The 15,571-nt window shown below is 39.2% G+C and overlaps 1 protein-coding gene across 1 annotated transcript in view; it reads left to right on the top strand.

The window, feature by feature from the left end:
• Positions 1-687: 687 nt before the first annotated feature.
• The window catches only part of LOC126295104 (ATPase family AAA domain-containing protein 3), an 87,924-nt gene continuing 73,040 nt past the window's right edge, over positions 688-15,571 (top strand). Inside the window, exons 1-2 of the mRNA XM_049987359.1 lie at positions 688-1,225; positions 7,232-7,445. Coding sequence (XP_049843316.1) covers positions 1,036-1,225; positions 7,232-7,445 — 404 coding nt within the window. The 5' untranslated portion in view covers positions 688-1,035. The remainder of the gene's footprint in view (positions 1,226-7,231; positions 7,446-15,571) is intronic.

Below are 15,571 nucleotides of genomic sequence, written 5' to 3'. Positions count from 1 at the left end.
TTATGTTGTAAGGCGACATTTTACTTGTGTGGGTACTGGGTGGTGTTTCCAGTAAACATGAATACTAAATAAAGAGTGCGGCGAAAGATCAATCTATTGAGTAAGCTGTCAACGTTGGCACCATATTAAATGCAGTTTTGGTTGAGTGATTTGGGGGAAGGGGACCAAACAGCGAGCTCATCAGTCCCATTGGATTAGGGAAGGTCGGGGAAGGAAATCGGCCGTGTCCTTTCGAAGGAACCCTCCCGGCGTTTGCCCGGAGCGATTTAGCGAAATCAAGGAGAACCTAAATCATGATGGCCACATGCGAGTTTGAGCCGTCGTCCTCCCCAATGCGAGTCCAGTCTAAATGTGGTTTCCTAGTTCACAAAAAATAAAACTGTAAAATAAATTCACAATATATGTCCCCAACGAGTATATTACCGTATATCATACACATACAGTATAACATAGATAACCTACGAAATGTTCCACGCGCCACTTCCTAACTTACGACAAAATTATTTGCGATATTTTCTTTCTGTGCGTCTATTAAAGCACACTTCCGCCTCTTGTAAATTGCTCTGATCTTTTACATTTATGACTTTTGCATTTTTCTTCCTATTTACGGCATCAAGAGCTACTGATCATCGCACATTATGCCGGTAGGCCCAAAGTACAGGCCGCCTGACGCCTGTAGCAGTCAGATATTATCTCCAGTTCCCTACGTAACGTGAAGATGTTAGACCTAACATGTAATGATCATTTCTGCGTAAGAAAATTAAGCAAAAATTTTCGCTTAGACTCGGCGATGTTAAAATGGCAACGTATCTGAGATTTCTGTCTGTTATGTTTGAAGAAAGCAAATAAAGCAAAGTGCAAATTATGTTACATCAGAAAGCGAATGTCTTCGCTATGATTACATTGAGATCTTTGAAGTGTGAACCTCGTGTTGCGGATAAGGTCGGAATACCGTGAGAGCGGCGGTGAAGTTTTTTGTGAATACGTCGAAATTTTGAGGTGACACGGGAAGATAACGCACAGCGGAGCAGAAAAATGTCGTGGCTATTCGGATCTCGAGGGCAGCAACCGCCCCCGCCGATGGAGCCGCCGCAGCCGCCACCCGGCATCTCAACTGGGGGTGGTGATGATGACAAAGCCAGAAAATCTCAGATGGAGGCGTACCGGTTTGATTCCTCAGCTCTGGAAAGAGCCGCACAGGCTGCAAGGGAACTCGAAAAATCCCGTATGTAAATTCTGACCGATATGTGTTTCTGATTACATAACCTCCTTACTTGCAAGTTAATATCAGCAGGACGTTATGCCTCTTTACGGATTGTTTTAAAAGTTTTAGGACTCCTTATTAGTGTGCTACTAATGTTAGGGTGGCTTAAATTTGTCAATGTATATTGTTGACACAGATATTGCATCAGCGATTTGCTTTAGACAATTGCCTTTATAACGATATCGGAATAAGTTCTGACATAAGTCAGTCTCATTCCATTAATTTTGACCCAACAGACGTTATTACAGATTTTGGTAACATTCATAGTAGGCCTATACAGTAACAAAGTCAAGCAACTGTCTTATAACACTTCTGTTACGAGTGTTAAACAGTAATTATGAGGCAGCCATGTACTGTTTTTGCTTGTTCCATCAAATATAAAATCAAGGAAAACTGCTGCTTTGAATTAAGTTGCTACAACCCAGGTACATTAAATGACAGCTGGTTACCATTCTTAGTTAATGCATAGTTGTAAATAGAACGGGCTGTAAGATTTTCTGTGATCTTTGTAGGCCAGAGTCTGTACAGTAACCATTTTCAAAAACCTAATTTAAATGCAAATTAACCTTGTTAACTTCCAGTCAATTCCTGCATAGCAGCGAGCGTTAAGGCTACCCTCCCCTTCGATTTTGTCATTTGCGTTTTTTGTAGTTAATGTATAGTGTACATACATTATTTATACCAAACTATTCTTTAAAGATTCTCTATTGCGAGTGTGCTATACATGATTTACCAATATCCCTAATAGTTTGTTTATAAGAGGGGAGTGTGTTGAATTATTAGTGAAAGTTAGCTCAGATAAAATCTCGAAAACTGGCTCACTATCGTAGTGATATGTATTAAATATGGAGTATATGTTGCCAACCACAAATGTTTACATTAGGCTGACTTCTAGGTCAGTCTGTTACTACTGTCTTTATTTTGTATTCACATTCATTGGCTTTGGTAACTGACAATCAGACTATCAGTTTGGTCTTATCAGAGTGGTCTGTAGTATAGCCTGAGTTCTAGGTAGGTTGGGAAGTGACAGTAAATTGTATTTGGCAAAGCCAAAGAAGTTGAATACTAAATAAATGTTTTGGTAACAAAGTGGTGTCTAAGTTGCCAAAGATCTAGGTTATCTCCATAATTAACCCTGTTTTCAGTACAACTAAATCTGCAAAATTGAGAAAGATCCTATCACGTAATAGACAAAGTTTGTTGTGAGCAGTGTGATTCATGATGTGTGTGTCCTACATCAGTTATAAAATGCAGGAGTGGTTCTACATAAGTCTTGTCAAACTACCTGGCTAGCAAGACCTCCGTCACCATTACTCTCTCTCTCTCTCTCTCTCTCTCTCTCTCTCTCTCTCTCTCTCTCTCTCTCTCTCTCTCTCTCCCCCCCCCCCCCTCCCCCCCCTTTTTTTTTTTTTTTAAGCAATGTCACACTCAAGTCCTATTTAGCATATCTGAAGAAGCACCAGCTTTTTAAAAGCATCAACTTCCAGGTACATTTTATATTTGGTCAAGGAATTGTTAACCATTCTTCCATAAACACAATTTTCTCAGGAGTTCCTGTCCTATCCTAGAGCCTCACATTTGACAAAGGATATCGGTGAACCAGGCTGCTGTGTGTTCGTGTTTTTCCTTGTGTGCTTGGATAAAAGTGCGTTTACAGCATATAAATCGTGTTTGCGTTGTGCTCTGCAGTTGATAACTATTTGCTTCGTGAATGACAGGAAATGCATATGGTGAATCATTAGTCAGATGAAAAGAAAAGATGGTGGAACAAATGAGAAAATAGCGTCTGGTTAACATCATCATAACGTGTAATGTTTAATATTTCGTGGTGTCATAGTGGAATATACTGTGTAAAATTTTGCCATATGGAACAGAATATTCTGTAAAATTTGATCTGTAGATTTTGGTTTCTGTGTAACCACAATGTTGGAAATTGGGAAATTTTGAAAATACTGCACAAAATTTTCAGAATTGTAATTGAGCTAAGCTACAGATTAGTCCGCTGCCACATGTTTTCCTTGAGTCACATTCATTGTCTTTGCCAACTCGTAATCAAGCTGTAAGAATGGAATGCGAAACTGTACCAAAGAAATCCTGTCATATCCCAAGAAACAGTAATACAAGAAATATGTATGAAAATCATTAATCTATTTTATAGTCAATAATAACCAGATCTATAATTGCATATCTTGTTATCTGTGTCAAAAACAAAAGTTATCAATCTGTATCTTTTGCCGAAAGAAGTCATTAGATTCAGCGATTCACGTTGGCTTCGACCAACAGAAATGGATCGCCACTACTGGTGGAAATAAAGCTGTGATGATGGGGCGTGAGTGGTACTTGGGTAGCTCAGTTGGTAGAGCACTTGCCCGTGAAAGGCAAAGGTCCCGAGTTCAAGTCTCGGTCCGGCACGCAGTTTTAACCTGCCAGGAAGTTTTCAATTGTTTGCGCATTTAATTCTGACTGCTTGCATATGTTGTGTCTTTTGTTTAACAATGAGAAGTTGTGCTTTACTTGCCTCTGTAGTGTCCCTTTTGTACATCTCTGAGATTTCATTTGCTCTTGCTCATTAATGCTATGTTTTCTGCATAGCAAATTTCTGAAATTCTCTGCGTTTGATTATTTTATCAGCAGCCCTTGGCAGCTTTCAGATACAACCATTCTCAGTTACTTTCTAACTTGACTCTGTGGAAATAAGCGCATTTATCAACAAAAGTGGGTGTACGACATACTGCGGCTTTTCTGTTGCTCTTAGTAACGGTTTGTGTGACGAATCATGGGTATTTGAGGCATGAAATCGTTTGTTAGCTGTAGGTAGCCAATGTGATGCTCATTTGTATTTTCCTATGGTTCGTAAATGAAATTAGCTGGTACTCTTTACTATTCCATCATTGGAATTTTTGGCAAAATTTGTAGTAAGGTGCTCAACATCTACATCTACTTGGATACTCTGCAGATCACATGTAAATGCCTGGCAGAGGGTTCATTGAACCACCTTCACAATTCTGTATTATTCCAAGCTCATATAGCGTGGGGAAAGAACAAACTCTATATCTTTCTGTACAAGCTCTGATTTCCCTTATTTTATCATGGTGATCATTTCACCCTATGTAAGTCGGTGTCAACAAAATATTTTTGCTTTCGGAGGAGAAAGTTGGTGATTGGAATTTCTTGAGAAGATTCCGTTGTAATGAAAAACGCCTTTATTTTAATGATGTCAACACAATCTTATATCATTTCAGTGACACTTTCTCCCATATTTTATGATAATACAAAACATGCTGCCCTTCTTTGAAATTTTTCGATGTAGTCCCTCAGTCATATCTGGTAAGGGTCCCACACCGCGCAACAGTATTCTAAGAGAGGATGGACAAGCATAGTGTAGGCAGTCTCCTTAGTAGGTCTGTTATATTTTCTAAGTGTCTTGCCAATAAACTGCAGTCTGTGATTAGCCTTCCCCACAACATTTTCTGCGTGCTCCTTCCAGTTTAAGTTGTCCATAATTGTAATTCTTAGGTATTTAGTTGAATTTACAGCCTTTAAATTTGTCTGATTTATTGTGTAACCGAAGTTTAACGGATTCCTTTTAGCACTCATGTGGATGACCTCACATTTTTTGTTATTTAGGGTCAACTGCCTATTTTTGCTCCATTCAGATATCTTTTCTAAATCGTTTTGCAATTTGTTCTGATCTTTTGATGACTTTATTAGTCAATAAACGACACGTTATCTGCAAACAACCTAAGACGGGTGCTCAGATTGTCTCCCGAGTCATTTATATAGATAAGGAACAGCAAAGAGCCTGGGGAGGTAGGTTATTACAATGACGAATGTATATCTGAGACTACGATACACATTAATTTATTATGATAATCGTATCATCTCGATATTCATTGGCCTCACCAGCTCATGAGCAAATTCACACTCCAAAGTAGCTTAGGCCTTGGGGTACATTACAGATCATTCTGACAGCACTCTGTTTCTTCCAGTCACCAAAGAAATATGAAAATCAGTAAGCAACCTTAAAATTCATAACAACCAGATCAGTAAATGTTGTTCTGACACTCTCCATATTGAAAACAGATATTATAAAGTCGTATCTTCTACCAAAAGAAACCCTTACTTTCGGTGATTCTCATTGGCAACTATGACGTGACTGACTGTGAGCAGTGATAACCAATTTCCAACAGGAGCATGCCCTGGGAGAGCCATGGAACACTGTTAAAGGGACATTGTGTGCTCTCTGACACCAGTGTTAAATTATCGTATTTCGTGACCCATTATCTTGGAAACTTTTTAAGACACCAACTTACAATTTTCCATAATTGTTGAATGCACCTTTTGAGATACACAGAACTAGAATTATTACTAAAATTGTATAGCGGGACAAGTTATTTGTTTTTCTTTTTTGAAACACTCAAATTTTTAACCGAATTTTGTAAATAAATGAACATACAAACAAAACAACTCAGGATATTTTAATTATTCTAGTTCCCTGGTTGGTTGGTTTGGGGGGAGACCAGACAGCATGATCATCGGATTAGGGAAGGATGGGGAAGGAAGTCGGCCGTGCCCTTTCAGAGGAACCATCCCGGCATTTGCCTGGAGTGATTTAGGGAAATCACGGAAAACCTAAATCAGGATGGCCGGACGCGGAATTGAACTGTCGTCCTCCCGAATGCGAGTCCAGTGTCTAACCACTGCGCCACCTCGCTCGGTCTAGTTCCATGTGTGTTGAATCTCACACTTGGTGTGCTGTGAAAATTTCCTGCCTCTACCGTCAGTACGTTTTTAGAAAACAGGCCATTTATTGCAAAAAATGTAGTTCAGAGATATTGAGGCTCAAAACTTTTTACAAAATCTTGTACAGACTTACATTTCTGCGTCTTTTGTGCACTAGAATTGCCCTGGCCCACAGTCTGTGTTTTCTTCAGTGTCACAACAGCCCAGTGCTTGCCTCCTCCTTTTTTTCCCTACTGCTTTTGTCATTTGGTGAGCAGCTAACTCTGCTTCACGTACACATAGCTCATCCAGTTCCCGCAGTCCTTTAGCTGTGTTCTGTTCAAATATTAGCCCTTACACCTCCAGAAGCTTAAGTCTTCCATAGTTCCCACCATTAAAAATTATTACAGCAACAGACAGTGCTAACTTTAGAGTCATAAGGCCAACAAATACATTTTTAGGCACACGGCACCACACAACATTATTGAAGGACTCATTCACATTCTGGGTCTTCCCATGTAAACACTTCTTTAGTAGCTCAGGATTTTCCAAATCTCTGTAAATAGGTTTGATTGCCATATCATTACTTTTACCATTGTCACCCGTTTCTAAAGTTACTTTCCTTTTCAATGCGCTAGGGGGCGTGGTAAGTTCAGAAACATTATCACGGTTTCTTTCACTGCTAGCATACTTGTTTTCAAGTACTTCAGAAGAAAATGCAGGTCTCACATATCTGTTACCCGCAAATTTGCGTTTCTTGAAGTTACTTTTACGCTTAGTTATTTTATTTATGTATAAAAGGCAGTAGAAGTTAGCTTACTACAAAAATAGCTGATAGTCACACTGCTTTCAATGAAAACTAGTATCAGAAACGAAGGACTGATATGTTTATTTGTAATGCCAACTTCTGAGACGTAGCAGTAGGCACAAAACAAAGCAGTTCACAGCCTTCTAGATTGTGCAGTTCCCAAGATATGACTGCTTAACTGTGGCAGTATATGCGTAGCGGTGAAATTTGAGCGTCTCACATTGACATTCAAAATATTATTTGAAGTTATCACAATGGTCTGATTTTAATGTATTACATACCAAAAAGTTCAGGAAAGCCCGAAGTACATTATGAAGTAGAAAATAGAATATGTCAGATGTCAACGAATTTCACGCACAATGTCCTCTTAATACACCTTAGCCCACGTACCTGTGTGGTAGCCACTCTAATGGGCACCTGTTCTGCATACCACACAGGACACGCGAAAGAGGCCCTAGAACTATCGAAGCTGCAGGAGACGACGCGGCAGCAGGAGTACGCTTCGAAGCTGAAGGAGTACGAGGCACACATCGAGCAGATGAAGGTGGAACAGCAGCGGGTGGCGGCGGAGGAGCGTCGCAAGACACTACAGGAAGAGACAAAGCAGCACCAGGCACGCGCGCAATACCAGGACCAGCTGGCACGCAAGAGGTGGGTCGTCGCGGCTGCTGCTCAACAGTTCTGTTGCTGTCTAGAAATCTGGAATAATTGTTATTTATGATGATAATGGTAATAATGAAAGCACATTTCCCTTAAGACAAATGAGTCTCAACTTTATCTTCAATAATGATAGAAGCTGAAGGAGTAAATTAAAATGTCTGTCATGGCTGGAATATGAATATCCAGGTCTCTTGTTTACTAGGCAGACGTACTAACCATTACGCCACCATTGCAGTACGGCTAACACAACTGCACGGGCTACCTTAGTCCAGTCCCTCCCTAACACAAACTTCAGTTCATGCCTTCAGCCCATTTTCCCCTTCTTAAATTGTTGGTATTGCCAAGACTTTCTGGTATTGCAATAGCACTCCGTCGCTGTATGTAATGGGGAAATCATGTCCGTAAGCAGGAGACCTTGGTTAAAGTTGTGGCCATGGCATTCATTTCTTCAGCTTCGATCATTATAGAATAGTAATGACGCTAACAAAAACAACAACAACAACAACAACAACAATAATAATAATAATAATAATAATAATAATAATAGATCACATTACAAGCGGATGTACAATACTAGCAAATACAGAATACACCAGAAGATATGACAATGTAGCAAAAATAATACATCATCAACTTGCCATACAACATAAACTAATAAAACATGTTCCCACATACAAGTATGCACCACAAAATGTACTGGGGAATGATGAATACAAATTATACTGGAACAGAGCCATTATAACAAATAAAACACCACCACATAACAAACCTGACATCAAACTCACCAATAAAAAGAAGAAATTAACACAACTAATCGAATTATCCATACCCAATACAACAAACATACAGAAGAAAACAGGAGAAAAAATTGAAAAATACACCCAACTGGCTGAGGAAGTCAAGGACATGTGGCATCAGGGTAAAGTGTACATTATACCAATTATACTATAACTACAGGAGTCGTACCACACAATATCCACCAGTACATCAACGCAATACAGCTACATCCAAACGTATATATACAACTACACAAATCTGTAATTATTGATACATGTTCAATTACCCGAAAGTTCCTAAATGCAATGTAACATATACCGTGCAGTTAAAAGGAAGTCACACTTGATCAAGGGCCACGTCACTTTCCATTTTTAACTAGACATAACGTTTGAGAAAGGAAAGAAATAATAATAATAATCATCATCATCAAATCTGCGATTGAGGACCCTGTAGATCGTGCACCGACCTCACACTGCTCCTCCATAGGTGGCGATCTTGTGCACTTTGGATCCAGTTGTTACGAACTCTTAGCTGGCTAAGGTCTTTCTGTAGCTCATCCTCTCATCGCTTTCTGGGTCCTCCGATTGGACAGGTACCATCAGGTCTTCCCATAAGTACAGATTTTGCCCGAAAGGTGTCTGGTCTACTGGCAGTGTGGCCTGCCAAGCATATTCTCCACACTTTCAGTTTTTGAACGATGTTCGATTACCTCGTCAGGTCATATAATTCATGGTTTTTTCTACATCTCTGCGAGCTCCCTTCCTGGACATGCCCAAAGAGCGTACTCATAATTCTTCTTTCGAAGACCAACAAGTTTTCTTCATCCTTCTTTGTTGTGCCTAGTGTTTCTGTCCCATATAGCAATACTGGCACTAGATGGCATTGTATGCTTTAAGTTTGGTCTTAATTGACAGATTCGTGGATGACATTATCTGCTTTAGACTGAAATTAGTTTTAGACCTGTTCACAATGTGTTGGTTTATTTCCTGTTTTAAATTATTTTTCCTGTTGAACCATGTACGAAGGTATTTAAAATTTTCCACTTAAGCAAATTTCCATATCCTTACCTGTAATGGGTTGTCATATGGAAATATGCTAACAGACAAGGAAAAAAATTCTGAATATGCGGAAGAGAATATTTTGAAGAGCTATTAAATTCTGAAGATCCAGAGAGTGTCTTTCCACATGAAAATAATACGGAGGGTGAAGGAGAAGCAGCAAACATTCAGGTGACTCGAACAAGATGCAGAAAGAGCAATGGCGAAATTATAAAGAATAATAAGGCACCAGAAGTAGATAGGTGATGGCAGAAATGTTGAAGACGGGAGGAGAAACACTTCAGGAAGAGCTATACAATCTCATAAAAGAAATATGAGAAAAAGAGGAAATCCCAGAAAAGTGGAAATCAGCCGTCATTATCGCACTGCATAAAAAGAACAGTAATAGGAATTGTAACAACTACAGAGGCATTTCTCTCCTAAGTGTACCTTGTAAAGTTTGTCTTTGATAATACTTGAAGAAGTTAAGCCATTTGCAAAAGATATTGTAGGAGAGTACCAGGCAGGTTTCCAGTAAGGACAATCGACCATCGATCACATTTTCATTGTGAGTTAAATCTGCGCAAAGTGCTGCTAATTCAACTATCGGTTTCTGGTGACGTTCGTGGGCTTCTCAAAGGCTTATGACAGTATCCACATATCAAGTATATACAACATTCTGAGAGAGCTTGGTATGCCAATGAAGTTAATAAATATGGCCAAGGTGTGCACAGCAGAGACAATAGCCAGAGTCAAATACCAAGGGGAGCTGTCCGAGGAATTCCATATCAAAAGGGTGTGAGACAAGGTGATGTTATTTCACCACTGTTATCTAACCTTTCTAAATTTAGGTCAATGTTGGTGGTAAGTCAGTCTTCAAAAATGGATTCGTGCAAAAGTACTAAACAAATGAAAATTCAAACTGATCATCAGCACAAAGTACACAGAGTGTTAAGTGAACCTACAAAAATTGCTCAAAGTGCTTTCCGTGCTGTTCTAAGCAGTCATGCACAAATTTTGATGCAAATCTAGCAGGACACATTCTGATTGGATTGATCCATAAGATGCTCAACATCGCGAATGTTGTGGGAATAAACCTCATCTGACTCTAAATCATTAAAAACAGAGCTCTTATAGGATTGCTCTGTTGTCTGTGTTCCTGTCCGTTCAACTCTAAAAAACTTTTTTCTTGGGAACCGGTATATGTATCAAGTTGAAATTTGTGTCAAATACTAAGGTCTATGGTCCCTTGGTGTTGTAAAAAATGTTATGCCCGGAAGTCAGTGCACTCAAAAGATATGCCCATTTATGTCACATATTTTGGTAGTCGCAAACTCACTCGTTAAAACCAGTACGGTACTTCCCATTGGTGTAGGATCATGAACTTTGGGAATAAGAAACGCTTCACAGTATAAGTAAAGGGGAAAAATTTGTTATCCAACTGCCTCTGTGCCCATCCACATCAGGAATGGATAGATTTATCAAGTGGAAATTTGTCACACACCAAGGTCTTTAGTGCTGTGGCAATGTAGAAAAGTTAAGCTAAGTTGGAGCAATCAAAAGGTATGGCAATTTCTGTTACGTATTTTGATATTCGCAATGACATTCTTTAAAGCCTATAGAGTACTTCCTGTCGACATAGAATTGTGAAATTCCCTCTTGTTTCAGTCAGATCTGGTATGATGGACTGTACCCCACAACTTGGAAGGAGGCAATATTAATTCCATTCTGGAAGCCAGGCAAGGGCTGTAGCGCCCTTAATACGTCTATACTCTTCAAACCACCATGAGGTGCATGGCAGAGGGTACATCCCATTATACCAGTTATTAGGGTTTCTTCCTGATCCATTCACAGGTGGAGTGCAGCAATTCTTTCAGTATCTTTGTGAAAGTCTCCCACAGCTTAAACAAACCTGTGACAATTTGTGCTGCCCTACTGTATGCTATCAATATCTCCTGTTAGTCCTATCTGGTAAGAGTCCCACACATCTGAGCAATATTCTAGAATGAGTCACCCGAGTGATTTGTAAGAAGTCTCCTGTATCAACAACTGAACCACTGTGATCATTTCATTTCATATCCAAATGACGTGTTACATCCTGGTATTTTTATGAGTTGGCTGATTTCAACAGTGACTGACTGATATTTTAGTCATACAGTACTACGTTTTTTCGTTTTGTGAAGTGTAATATTTCACTTTTCTGAACATTTATAGCAAGTTCCTAATCTTTGCACCACTGTGAATTCTTATCAGGAGTAGACTGAAAATTAATCAGCTTCTTTGCAACAGTACTTGATTGTAGATAACTGCATTATCTGGCAAAGAACTGATTTTACTATTAATATTGTCTTCAAGGTCGTTAATATACAACAAGAACAGCAGGGGTCCCAACACACCTACTGGGGCACACCCAAAGTTACTTCTACATCTGATGATGACTCTCTGTCCAAGATAACATGTTGTTTCCAGAATGAGACTTCCGCTCTGCAGTGGAGTGTGTGCTGATATGAAACTTTCTGACAGATTAAAGCTGTGTGCCGGACCAAGACTCAAACTTGGGACCTAGCCTTTCGTGGGCAAGTGCTCTACCATCTGAGCTACCCAAGCACGATTCAAGACCTGTCTTCAGAGCTTCAATTCTGCCAGTACCTCATCTCCTACCTTTCAAACTTGACAGAAGTTCTTCTGTGCCCTCCTTAATCCAGTCTCAGATTTCTCTTGATACCCCATAGGAGCGTACTTTTGACGTTAAGTGTACGTGCGATACTGAGTCAAATTTTTTTCATTTCCAACCGAGAAGCCAGATACCAGTTTTCAAAGAGTTAGCTTCAAAAAATGCTTTCCAATGAAATATTTTCATACAGAATTTAACCACTAAGTGGCCAACTTTCCAAAGACATTGAAAAGTGTAGCCTTTTATTACTGAAAGAGGAGCCAACTACAGCTTTTCATTGATTTAGCTTCAAAAATGCTTGCATGATGAAATATTTCAGTAAAAATTTTCACTCGCCATTTCAACCCCATTGGGGTAGAATTTCCAAAATACATGACACTCACATTTTTTTGATTTCTATCCGAGAAACCAAATTCAAATTTTCATAGCTTTAGGTTTAAAAACACTTTCATAATGAAATATTTTCAAAAAAACATTTCATCACCTTTTTCTCCTCACACACACTTTTCATTGGCAACCGAGGAGTCAAATACTGGATTCCATAGATGTAGCTCTAAAAATACTTTAATAACTCTTTAATAATGATTTATTCTTTTGAAAAAAAGCTGTCACACGCTATTTTACCCCCATGAGGGCTAAATTTCCAAAATTGCTGAAACACACATTTCTTTATTTGTGTCCAAGAAACCAAATACCAAAAGTTTCATAGGTCTAGCTTCAAATTTGCTTTGTAACAACAAAAGACCTTCCATTCCTGACTTCACCACCTTGGGGATGGAATACTGAAAAATGCCTGCAACATATGATCAACATCACCTGCAAATTTCAAATTTTTATCCTTACTGGTTTGGGCTGGATGATGGTGACTGAGTCAGTCACTTAGTCAGTGGGAACATTGACTTTTATATGCAGAGATAGCTCACAAGTTGCAACACAGTCTGCGCAAAATCTACAGTCATTAAGGAAAAGATTTTTTGTAGTTTCTGACCACAGTATTTTACATCTGGTTATGAACTTCAGTCTATGATGACCGTCTTCAGACCCATTTGTTGTAGACATTCACAAGCTCACTGCCTTTCCCAGCTGGATCATTCACAACTTTCACTTTACTAACTATATATAGAATATTGATGAAATCTTCATTTTCATTCCAACCCAAAGGACCTGCCTTAAGGAATTGCATACATATGTGAACTCTTGTTAAAAATATTTTCATTTTATTACAAAGATACTGTTCAGTGTCAGTATTGACAGTCTGTGGGATATAATCGATTCATACAGTTGAACCCCTCTAATATTTTCTTCTGATGGGTGTACCGTATTTACTCGAATCTAAGCCGCACTTTTTTTCCTGTTTTTGTAATCCAAAAACTGCCTGTGGCTTAGAATTGAGTGCAAAGCAAGAGGAAGTTCTGAAAAATGTTGGTAGGTGCTGCCACAACTAACTTGTGACATCGAATATACGTAGCGCTATACAGGCATGCTTTGTAGGCACAAAGATAAATACTGGCGCAAAAACCTCTGCGTCAGTAAATAAATTAAAAAAAAAAAGGTGGAAGACGAGTTTTTTTTTCTCCGCCCCGGAGTTTCGACTACTGCATTGTCATACATTATCCAACGAAGTAAACACAAATTCCGTATTGTTCATCTTCGAATGTAGCAGAATTCCAATGTACTACGAAAATCCGACTGGCAAGACTGAGATGTTTGTCAATATGGCCAACTCTACGTTCTGAATTTTTTCCTACCTGTGAGAAGAGATGGTTGCTAATAGGAACCTAATGAAATGTGAATCACGTACAGTATTCTCTTCACCTCAAGAATAATACGAATATAAAATTTTTGCCATGTATTCTTTCGTGTTTGCTGCTATCTCATTTAAATCCTCTCTGCCTAATAAACTACGAAAGGAGAGTGAGACAACAGCAAACACGAAAGAATATACGAATCGTGTCATGTTTATATTTGTATTATTCTTATGCCTAATAGTGAGACAGTCAGAAATGACGCACGGCAACTGACTAGATTTTTAAATCTAATATGACTCAAATTCGTGTGCAGAATTTGATTTACTAAAGAAGCGGCCGCAAAGATTTTCAAACGGAGAAAATTTTTCGCCTAACTCTCGTTCAGAACATGTTCTATCATACGCAGACTATTATTTGGTTCTTGTTGATCATTATCAAAGAAAGCAGCAGTGTAAGTAACAACAAATAGCAGTATCTTGCCATTGTTTCGCTAATGGGATGATTACTCTTTTTTTTTAATTGTAAGCGGCGGTCGCGCGCACAAAAGCAAGCCATGCCGCGAGCGGCGACAGGCCGTAAACACGCACTTTCAGAATGCGACAAACAATGCATTTTCAGCTTAGAGTGACGTAAACACCTATAACAAAGAAAACTGCACTTATCAGATTAAAGCAAAATCAGCAATCGATTCAAACCAGACGAAGCACGTGAAAAAGGAAGGGTACCCATATAAATACGGATGGAGCGCCTGACGCATAGCAATGGCTACCTGGTAAAGCTTAACTGCTAAGCTTACGACTCGAACCAAACTACTGTAGCTGTATCGTCATTTATTCGACCTAAATTGTATCTCATATTACAATGGGCCAACTTTGATTCAATTTGGAGGTGTGGCCTAAAACTCTTCTCTCTCCTTGAATTTTGAGTCTCAAATATCAAGTGCGGCTTAGATTCGGGAAATTTTTTTCCATATTTCGATCCTCATTTTTTAGGTGCGGCTTAGATTCGAGTAAATACTGCACCCTTAGACTTAAGTACGAGGGTTGACTGAAAATTAATGCCCCAACCTTTGTAACTATTCAGCAGTTGGCAGAATTGGTATGCGGCATATTCTGGCTTGTTCCATAGCCTCTTCTCTACAGCTCCAGATGGCGGGAAGCCTTAACATTGAACATTTGTGTTGTTACAGTGTAAAGTATGGACTCTTGTTCAGACGGTCGGTCAATGCAATTTAAGCAACGTGCAGTCATTAAATTCTTAACTGCAGAAGGTGTCACCCGAAAGGAGATTCATCAGAGAATGAAAGCAGTTTATGATGATTGTGTTGATGTGAGTACGGTGCGTCATTGAGTGTGAAAGGTTAAAGATGTTGATTCGGGAATATCTGACCTGCATGACAAACAGAGTTGGACATCCTATGACAGTAACCACTGAGTTTCACAAGCAAAATGTTGACAGATTTATTCAGGATGATCTTCGTATCACTCAGAGAGAAATTGTAAGCACAATCGGCCTTTCACAAGAACGTGTGGGTCACTTTATTGCTTTGCTTGGCTGTCTGAAGATCTGTACATGATGGGTACCGCGGATGCTGACTCCTGAAATGAAAGCACACAGACTTGAAATTTGTCAGGAAATCCTGTGTTACGAGACTGAAGGTTACACCTTTCTCCATTGAATTGTGAAAGGAGATGAAACGTGGGTACACCATTAGGACCTGGAGACAAAATGTCAGTATATGGAATATCGACACAAAGACTCGCCCCAGAAAAAGTAATTCGAGATGCAACCCTCAGCTGGAAAAATTGTGGCCAAGTGTTCTGGGAGGCAGATGGTGTTATCTGTGCTGATTTCCTTGATCGTGGAACAACAGTAAATTCA

Source organism: Schistocerca gregaria, chromosome 11, assembly GCF_023897955.1.
Source record: "Schistocerca gregaria isolate iqSchGreg1 chromosome 11, iqSchGreg1.2, whole genome shotgun sequence".
Taxonomy (NCBI): domain Eukaryota; kingdom Metazoa; phylum Arthropoda; class Insecta; order Orthoptera; family Acrididae; genus Schistocerca; species Schistocerca gregaria.
The sequence above is the reverse complement of the archived record's forward strand: the minus strand, read 5'-3'. Positions and strand labels throughout refer to the sequence as shown.